At 45.4% G+C, this 10,571-nt stretch overlaps 1 protein-coding gene across 2 annotated transcripts in view; it reads right to left on the bottom strand.

Moving 5' to 3' along the window:
• lrch3 (leucine-rich repeats and calponin homology (CH) domain containing 3) overlaps positions 1-10,118 on the bottom strand; it is a 28,140-nt gene extending 18,022 nt beyond the window's left edge. For both annotated transcript variants that reach the window (XM_080844894.1, XM_080844895.1), the window contains exons 1-4: positions 9,869-10,118; positions 2,052-2,196; positions 1,740-1,866; positions 717-822 (exon numbers count right to left, since the gene is read on the bottom strand). In XM_080844894.1, coding sequence (XP_080701020.1) covers positions 717-822; positions 1,740-1,866; positions 2,052-2,196; positions 9,869-10,112 — 622 coding nt within the window. In that variant the 5' untranslated portion in view covers positions 10,113-10,118. The remainder of the gene's footprint in view (positions 1-716; positions 823-1,739; positions 1,867-2,051; positions 2,197-9,868) is intronic.
• Between the last annotated feature and the right edge of the window lie 453 nt (positions 10,119-10,571).

The raw sequence follows: 10,571 nt of genomic DNA, 5'->3' as shown, positions 1-10,571 counted from the left end.
AAGCATTGCACATTGCTGCTTAATGTCATACATATTAGTGGGAATCATCAAGGAAAAAATTTCAGTTTGAAGATTTGAATTCCAAAACACTATGATTACTCCATATACGTAGTGTTAATTTGTGACTAGGATTGACATTTAACTTACAAATAGTCAAAGTAAAAATCAGATAATAAGAAACTGATTGACATCTTTAGTGATTCAATAATTCTCAACTGTCTCAATACTTAACTGCACTGATATTCTGCCCCTTCCCTAGGTACCATCAACACAACATCAAGCAATTACAGAACGAACATAACGCAATATTATATAGTCACATAACAACAAAACAGTGAACATGTAACATTACAATCACAGGCCAAATTCATAACACTGTAATAATGCACACAACACTGTAGTAACTCTATAGCCTGACTCCATTGTCAGCAGAATCAACAGTCCGAATCCATATCACAGATCACCCAAATATTACATCTTCGATAACATCAGTCTTCTCAAACACAGCTCAGGCAACATAACCATGCACAGTGCAACAATGTACCACTGTCACCAGAAGACACATTTTACTCCTTTATTTTGAGTCCACAATTCAAAATAAATATGCCTTAGGACACAAATTTAGCAGATGCATTAATTGCTCAGACATGATTCAAACACATACAGACAGAGAGCGAGGGAGAACGAGAGAGAAAGAGAGAGAGATTGCGCTGTACCTGAGGGCAGGCGTGCAAGGTGGTTTCTGCGTATGTTGAGGTCCCGCAGTGCCTCCAGCTGTCCCACTTGGGAAGGCAGTGTCTGGATCTCATTGCAGCTCACATCCTGCTCCCAGTGAAGACATGTCAGGTGTCAGAGACAGGAACACCAGCCAACACTAAAAATCACTCTATAGGAACTCTGCCGTAGACTTGCTTGGTAAACTTCACACGTCTGATTCTCAAACAAGCCGACTCGCAAGTAAGCTAGTGACTGTTTCATAGGGCAATGATCTGTGAGTCTACAAATGGCGCACAATCAAAGGGATGAGTCAAGAAGAATTGTTATTTTCATGTATGCACTCACATGATAGTAATTAGGTTCCATTCTAAATTTGCAATAAAGTTTTATAAAGAACATACAGGCAGGCTAAAAAGATATATTTGATTATAAGACGACTTCTCACCATTAAGGCCCCAATTAATGATTATTTTACTCCCTATCTGTGTGGTGTTGAGTGCAGTTTTACAGACGGCCAATTTAGTAACGGAGTGGTCAATGCTGTGCTGTCAAACTGGGTAGAGATTAGATGAGATGTGCCTGCCAGACGTTGAAAACCAAAATGCAGGTTATATTTTAAAGAAGGAATTGGCAAAACACCTTCCTCAAAACAACGGCTATCTCTTTGATCAAACACATCCAAATGAGGTGTCGGTCTGCCCTTGAAGACACTTAGGTCTGTGCACATGTTTTTTAAATTACCAAATGAATGTGCCCTAGTAGTCAAAACAGCTTCACGTGATTACGGTATTTGTAAGGCGTAAGAACCCAGTGGTGTGCATCCATTAAATTAGCACTCTATAAGGTGCTTACCACCAGTCTCAACTACAATGTCTATTCCCATCATAAAGTGTAGTCTTAGCATGTTCAAAGCCCTGCTTCGAAAAATCATAATGGCCAAATAACATGTCTACATGAATAGGTCTGTAAACCTTATCAACCTTTAAATGTGTAATGTAAATATGAGTGACTCTGATACCCACCAGTTCAGTGAGATGTCGGAGTTGGCCCAGTTCCTCGGGCAGGGACACTAGTTTGTTGTTGCAGGCGATCAGGACCTTCAGCGGCAGGTTGCACACTGGAGCGGGTAACGTGGACAACTGGTTCCGACTGGATAGGGGAAGCGGAAAGATAGATTGATATATAGAGTGACAGATAGTGAAGAGAGAGAGAGAGAGAGAGAGAGAGAGAGAGGGATGAAATATACACCTTAGTTTACTGTGAGTGGATTGGGAAATAAAAAGCACTCCATGTATAGACTTGCATATGTTTGTCTCCTTCACAGTGCAGATTACCTGATGTTTAGGTAGGTGAGGGCCTGCAGGTTGACCAGGCTGTCAGGCAGAGAGCGTAGGCAGTTCTGATACAGGTTGAGATTCTCCAGAGACACAAACATACACACCTCCACAGGTAACTCGGGTAGCCTATTCCGAGACAGATCTAGAGACAGATAGAAGTAGAGAGAGCGAGAGAGAGAGAGAGAGAGAAAGAGAGAAAGAAAATAGGGGAGGGAGACAGAGGGAACAGAAAACAGAAAGATTGAGAAAGAACAAGAGAAAGAGAAGAGAGGAGGAAGCAAAAACAAGGAGAGAAAACAAATGAATGCTAAAATTAGCTGAAAAACAGCCCCAAACAAGTGTGTGCCATTCCTGAGGCGTGAGGCCTGAGGACAAAAGACAGAGCTGCCGGTGCCTCCTCCTGTGATCTCTAGCCCAGAGGGTTGCCGTGGCGACGTGGTCTGCTCCTCACAGCCCGATTGGATCCTCCCTTTCCCACTCTTCCATTTCTTTTCATCTTTCTTTCTTTTTCCAGTTGTTCCCATCTTTTTGCTTCCCACCCCCACCATCCTTCTTTTTATTTTCTTGGCTGTCCATCTCCAGCTCTCTCATCTCCACCGCTGAATCCACAGATGCCCCACACATGTTCCACATGTTCACAGACAGGCAGGCCGAAAGGCAGGCAGAGGGGCACATTATCTAACCAGTCTGTCCCAACCACCAGACTCTTGAACCTGCAGACACTCTGCCCTATCCCAGACTCGCACCACATACAGAGAGAGAAGGAAAGAGAGAAAGAAGAGAGAGACAGAGAGAGAGAGAGGAAGAAAGAGAGAAATAAATGAGAGACAGAGAGAGACAGAGAGAGAGAAAGGGAGTAGGTGAAAGAAAGAATTGGGCTCACAAGGATCTCAGATAAAGCTTCCAATGGCTTTCTAAAGGCCCTGTTGAATGGCATGGAGGGCAAGAGAAGTTCATAGCCCTGGAGTGGTAGTGTGCGATTGAGGGCCCTTCTGTCTTTGAAGTTTACACTGGAGCAATTTTTTACCCTTATACCTATGGGCTATAGATAAAGCACATAGACACAAAACACACACACAGAGACACACACACACACACACAAGCCCCATGATGGCTGAAAATAGACACCGACCTGACAGGCAGATAAAAGTGGCAAGTTTTCTCTGGCGCTGGGCATATGAAAGCACTGAGGGGGCTAAGTAGCGCTTCATCTGCTCATTGCAGGAACAGGCGGCAGTATGGGGCCAGGCCTAATAATAGCAGAACGCTGCATAGCTAAATAATCAGCCTCCACAGCCTAGCCCACAATGCTAGTGTGTTTGTGTGTGTGTGTGTGTGTGTCTGTGTGCATGTATGTGTGTGCGTGCGTGTGTGTGTGTATGCCTGTGTGTGCGTGTATGTGCGTGTATGTGTGCTCCTACAATGGCCCAGTGTTTATGCAGCGTGGCGTCATCCTTTATCACGCCACATACTGAGTGTGAAGAAGAAGAAGAAGAAGAAGAAGAAGAAGAAGAAGAAGAAGAAGAAGAAGAAGAAGAAAGAGAAGAGAGGAGGAAGCAAAAACAAGAGGCGAGAAGAAGAAGAAGAAGAAGAAGAAGAAGAAGAAGAAGAAGAAGAAGAAGAAGAAGAAGAAGAAGAAGAAGAAGAAGAAGAAGAAGAAGAAGAAGAAGAAGAAGAAGAAGAAGAAGAAGAAGAAGAAGAAGAAGAAGAAGAAGAAGAAGAAGAAGAAGAAGAAGAAGAAGAAGAAGAAGAAGAAGAAGAAGAACTTTTCCCAAGGTGCTGTGCTACTGCACGCCCGTCAGAATCGTGAATGTAAGCCCGAGTTCTGTTTGTCCGTCTCCATGGAGGTTTAGAGCAACCAGGGACTGAAAAAAGGGATTGACTGTAGTACCGCTGGAGTTGGTGCCCTGAGGGAGGGGGGTTGGGGGACCAACACAAGAGCTGGCCTTTATTTACGTTCCTCTCCGAAGAGAACGTTCCCAAACCTGCAGCTCCAGGCTTTGATCTTAGCTGGGCCACTGCGCTCCTTCTCCATTATCTGCCACGGGAATCGCGCTGCCTCGAAATGCCAAATTTCTTCTGCTTCCCAAAATAGTCAAATTATATGCACTTTGGAGCAATTCTCTAGACGGCAGTTCCAAGAGCTCTTAGCACTGCAGAGAGTGTGGGAGTCTGTAACGGGGTGAGTGTGCCTCCAGAGTCAAAACAAAAATAAGGAGGATACAAAGATGGCTGAAGCAGGGTGTGTGTGTGTGTGTGTGTGTGTGTTGCAACTTATCCAACAAATGGCCTCGCTCAACTGTACTTAGATGGAGGGGTGAGAGAACTGACTGTGTTCTCAAACAGTGTTGCATTTCTCCTGAGAAATATATACTTGGCTCGATTCTTCACTTTGCACACCATCACTAGTGACTAGTTACTCCTTAGCTGTACCATGGTCTTGTGTGAAGTGCTATGGCAGTACAGCCACCTGTGAATGCACGTACATACTCTTTAAGTATATGGTGGTATACTATTGTTGGGGAGGTGTTAGTATGCCCACTAATGCATTTCCCTGCCTGCCATAGTCTATATTTATCTGTGCAGCTGTGTCCAGAATCCGGGTTTAGGATACAGGAAGTTCTGTGCTCAGCAACGTTGACTTCCTACTCTGGGATCCCCCTCTGTATAACACACACACACACACACACACACACACACACACACATTTACATTATCAACAAACAACTGACACACACATACAAACATTGAGTCAGTTACAACAACCTCTGGGGTTGAGCTCCTGGATGGTTTGGAAAATGATGCCTTTCCTATGCGTTTTTTCAAAAAGATTTGTGTCCACATGTCAACGATCATACACGTCTACACACGCTGTTGCTAGCCAAACCCTGAAAAGGTCATTGTTATGTGGACTTAAAGCCAAAACATCTCTGTTTTCGCGAAAAACACATTTTTCACCGTATTCGTGTGGCCAACACCTTCTATAATCAACCTTCTGGGGCAGCAGTCTTGGTGTGTGTGTGTGTGTGTGTGTACATTAACGTGTGAATGTAATTTGTTTATGCTGAAACCTAGCGTGCTTGGTGCATGTCTGTGCCTGAGTCTATGTGTTTATGGAGCATGCCGTCATCCTCCAATGCACCATGTTTGAGCGTGTCATGTTTTTCAGTACATCTCTTCAGCTATTATATTTATCTATAAATATTTAAGTTGGGCTTTTCTGCCTTTAATTGATGTGAAGAGTGGGACAGAAAATGAGAGGGAGAAGAGGTGGGAAGTGGACAGGAGAAAGGACAACAGGGAGGATTTGAGCCCGTTTCCCCCATGGGCGTCAAGCCCGTATGTGGTCGGGGCTACTGCTTGCGCCACAGTGCCTCCACAGCTATTACATTTTAATAGACTAGAGGCGTACACATTCTAGATGGCTTTCACAAACCTCTTCAGGGAAGAAAATGCGTCGTCTCTTCCCATTTGTTGTTCTGTTGGAGGTTGTGTAGCCGCTAACGCCGCTAGCAGGCCGCTAACGCTAACACACAGCCAAACCAAAAGGGAAAAAGCTGGAGTTTGGAAGGTTATGGGTCTTCTAACTTCCATCATTATAGAGCCAATGATAGCAGTGGCAAGTGCATGCATGGCTGTCCCCGCCCCCGCCCCCGCCCCCCTTCTTTCCCCAGCGGTGGTTAAGACATAATGAGACATGAAAGCATTATATCATCCCCTCTGCACTCACACAATAACTCCAGCATGCCCCAAAGAGAGAAAGGCCAGGGAACGCGGGAAGAACACACAGAACCTCACACAGGGCCTGTGCTCTAGGCCTCACTCATTCGTTATAGCCAGCCTTTACATTCCTCTTCATCGCGGTGGATATCCCGCCTGTCTCTTTCATTTATCTCAATGAAGGGATAACCATGATCACAGAAATGTCCACTTCTGCCTTCTTTCTTGCTTTTACTTCGGGATGATCTCTCTATTAATAATTTCAAGTCTCCCCTGTTCATTCTCATACAATTCAGATTTCTATTCATTTAGGCCGATAAAATCACACGTCAAATCTTTTCGTCTTCTAAACCAGTACTCTCTCTTTTCCTCAGCATTTTTCTCTCACTCCAGGAACTCTGCCGTTTCTGCCTCCGCTAAGGAAGTTATGTTTTTCGGTGCCGCTTGAAACTACCAGCCCTGATGACGTGATGGAGCTTGGGCCAAGGTAGAACCTATTCAATGTTGGTGCGGATCAACATCTAGGGGCGGATCACTGCCAGATGGGGAACATTGGCCTTGGCGGAGGTGTGTGTGCTCTCCGGGTGCCCTTCTAGTGTTATTACTGAAATACAAGTCACTGGGTCACGTAAGTGAGTGGCCTGAACAAGTAAAGGCCTCGCATAGACAAAATGTTAATTCGTCCTCATGAATTAGCAATTACTGGGCAAAAGCTGTGCTGATAAGCATCATTCCAACAGCGCAGCATGAGCTGTCAGGAGAACAATTTAGTGACCGTGTCAGGCCACCAGTGCCATGTTTTTGGTGGCTGAACTCCAGCATTGGGAGGCCAAGAAATCCACCGGGCCTCGGTTAATGTTCGTCCCCTCTCACTTCCTCAATCCCCCTCTCTCTCTGGCTCTCTGGCTCTCTGTCATTCTCTCTCTCTCTCTGTCATTCCCTTTCTCTCTCTCTCATTCCTTCTTTCCATCTCCATCTCTCTGCTCTCTCTGGCCATCTCTCAGCACCACTCGTTCTCCATAATCGGGTAATTGTGTAATTTCTCCAGCGAGCTCCTCCCTGTGATAAACAGTCTGGGCCAGCCCTAGGCGTCAGGCCGCTGGTGGGTAAACAAAGCTGCTGTTTGCAGGTCTCTGCCCAGCTGATCAAACCCTAGGGAAACAGCACTGTTAGGGACAGAGTTGGCCTGCCCCGCTCCGGCCTGGGAGCTACAGATCTGAGTTCATGGGGGCTAGCGAGTGAGCTAGGCCTCTCCTTTCTTCTGCCTGAGATGCCCTCCCTACTTCCTGTCCCTTGCTTTCTTTTGTGAGCAGCTTTGGCAGTGAGCGCTGTAGCTGCCCCAGAGCAACAAGGGGAGATCACTGCACTGTGCACACACACACACACACACACACACACACACACACACACACACACACACACACCCCAATAAGCATGCGCTCCAATTCTTCAGTGCACACAGACCAGAGTGATCAGTGTGGCGCCTAAGGCAAGAGTACCACACTCTCACACACAAACACTGGACAAGGATACCCTATCCCTCTGCTTCAAAACACAAACGAATTCTATCTGTCTGACAGTTTCACACATAGCCACACATAGCCGCGCGCGCGCGCACACACACACACACACACACACACACACACACACACACACACACACACACACACACACACACACACACACACACACTAAGCTTTTCTGTTCCCCCCTGCGGCAGAGATTCTAGGAGTGGATGTGAGTCATTCCCCATCACAAACACACAAAAACACACAATATCATTAACAAACAAGCTCTGGCACAAACAACAACAAAAGAAGAAGCGCTCAAAATGCAGCTTGCAATAAAATCCCAACAAATCCTTACAAAGTAGCAAATAATATTACCATCAAGCTAGCTAGCTAGTATGACATTCCATATTTCTCTTTTTCTTTGATGGCGATTTCATAGGCTCCCCAACCTGCAACTCTGCCTTCTGTACACAGCTGCATTCTCAGCTATTCTACCTCTGTTGTTTGGCCCAGAATTGATAGGATTAATCAGTCGCTTCATGTGACACGCAGCAGACATCAAAACACAAGGGTGTCCCTGTGCGCGAGGAGGAACATCACGCTCACTCACCCGCCCTCTTTCCCTCCGCTGTTCCCCTCTCCTCTTCCCCTTCTTCTCTCTCTTTTCTCTTCTTTCTCACACAGCGAGCACACTTTACTAGTTTAATTCCGCTGCTGACTCCTCTCTGCTTTTGAACTGTTTCAATGTCACAATCATCTCCTATTCAATACATCACCGCACACCTGACTGGTGTCCAGGCAGCGTCCATATCTCTAGGCACCATTCATCGTCACATTCTCCCTCACTTCCTCCTCTCTCTCTCTCTCTCTTTCTTTCTCTGTGACTCAGTAGCCCAGACCTGCCCCCCCCCCAATGTCTGTCACCCATATGTGAGACAGTGTAGCTGACCCCCACAGAGGTCAACGAAGCTCTCAGACAATCAATGCTGGCCCACATTCAGAGGGATACTGATGGGGACAAAAGTGCAGCAAAACTGCCGTGATTGGGGATCAGTTTGCCAGAACCCTTAAACTTAGACTGCCAGAACCCTTAAACCAAGACTGCACCAGAGCTATAATTCCCATGTGAAGAGAGACCAAATGCCTTCAGTCAAAATCTCCGCTGGGATACAGAGCGCAGGAGCAAGAGAGGGGAAAAAAAGTTGACATGCCCGAAATATCCTACAAAGGAATGAGACAGCCAAACAGGAAGAGCAAACATATACTGTGTGTGTGTGTGTGTGTGTGTGTGTGTGTGTGTGTGTGTGTGTGTGTGGGGTGTGTGTAGTGGCACTAGATGACAGTCCGGAGCACACAGAAGGAATGCATGAGAGTGTCAGAAGCCAGCCTTTGGCTTGCCACCATTACTCAACATCTGCACTGCCCTGCTCTTCTGTGCTCTATGACATGTGAGGCCAAAAAAGAAGAAATTTCAGAACAAAACAAAAAAACTGAAATACTTTCCCTGTTCATCCTGCAATTAGTATAACATAACAGTTTGCAAGACCTCAAACGGTTAGGATACATACTCCTCAACTCTAAAAGCCGTTTCCTTGCAACAGAGCTTCGTCCTAATTTGGTGGAAGTTACAATAATAGGTTCTGGCATCCAGTAAAGTCTACACGCTACACACGATAACAGTCCAAAGAAACCATAAAGACTGTTATCAGCTTTGTTTTGATGGTGAAATCATCTGCATTTGTACACACAAGCATTCCAACAACGTTTTTTTACACTCCAGTATTTACAGCAAATTATACTTCTCATTTCTGTTCCACCGTAAGGTGACGTTCAAAATGAAATTCACAGCCGTGATTCGGACTTCAGTTAACGTTCCTTTGTAAAATTAAATCCCAAATGCTGACATTATGTGAATACAGACTAGCTTACAAATACTTTTTTGAAACAAACGTTATAGTTCGGGAGGTTCTGAGATATTAAAGTTAAGGTCAACATTCCGCCCAAATCAAACGATTTGACAGACTAGCTACGTTGATAAAAACATGAGAAATACTAGCTAGCTTGCTAAAGTTAGCAGGCTAAATGCGGTACAGAAACGTCATTTGGACAAAGTTTATTATCAAAAGGTAACAGTTACTCCGTGATATTTGGTAAGGTTAACCTCTTGTTTAATCTGACTGTAGTGTTCATATCTAAAATATGCTTGCAAATGTAGTTGTAAATGTTTTAATAGAATGTGTCATTTCTGTCCTTCCACACCCCCGTGTTTACCAGCAAACGTTCCTACTTCTAGCGATATTGCTAACTTCGCTGACTATCCTCGCTAGCTAGCTCGGTGGTCTCTAGCACGCTAGGATACAGTTGGTCAGTGTTCTGGCAAATCTTTCCCGATCCGTCTAGCCTCGCCTGTTACCTATGCACGGCGATCAGTATTCACCGGCATTTTACAATTTGAACGTTGTGAATTAAAGCTTAAGGGGATTTAAGTTATGAATGTGTTACTACTTGGGCTTTCATGTAACGTTAGTTTCCAGCTTTCCCCAGGCCCCCGTCAACTAGCTTTAAGCTAGGATAACAACCTACCGGCCCGAGTAGTGTCTGTGAGGTCGTGGTTGGCGGCGCTCCTCGGGAACTCCTTCAGTTTCCTGCCACTGAGATTCACGCAACCAGTAGCCGATGCTTCGTCTAACGCCCGGTCTAGTGAACGGTTCCAAGATGCGGGACAAGCTGCCCCTAATCCATTACCGGAGGCCCCTGCCGCTCCGGGATTGCCTACCGCAAAAGTGGGTACGGTGTTCTCCGCAGACAGCAACACCGAAGCCGCCATTACACAGCTAACTCCCACTGAATCTGTCTGACTCTGTCCGACAGGCGCTAGGTTTTGCTGTACGCAAGCGCAGCTTCTATGGGCAGCATGAAGGGATAGACATGGGAGAGGCTACTGTGGGCATAGAGCGTGCGCAAGAAGGGCAATACGGCAACGACAGCAAAACACTGGTCAGTGGCAGATACGTTCTAGGAGTGAGCTTGTTATGACACCTACCTGACACCTCTCAAAATTTAAAAACTATGTATCCTTCTTCAACAGAGCTAATATTCATCATTACATTTCTATTTATTTGAAGTTCGTAATGGAATAAGAATTATTTTTTGTCATGTTTTCACTGATTTTTTTATTATTAAGTTATTTTGTGACTCTATGCATTTAGTCAACATTTGGATGTTTTAGTTTGGCACCCCAGCCTGATATCAGTGCTTCTTATTGAGTAAAAGAAGGGTCTGTGTC

Source organism: Sprattus sprattus (assembly GCF_963457725.1).
Source record: "Sprattus sprattus genome assembly, chromosome: 9".
Classification (NCBI taxonomy): Eukaryota; Metazoa; Chordata; class Actinopteri; order Clupeiformes; family Clupeidae; genus Sprattus; species Sprattus sprattus.
Note: the sequence above shows the minus strand (reverse complement) of the source record. Positions and strands in the feature narration are given on the sequence as shown.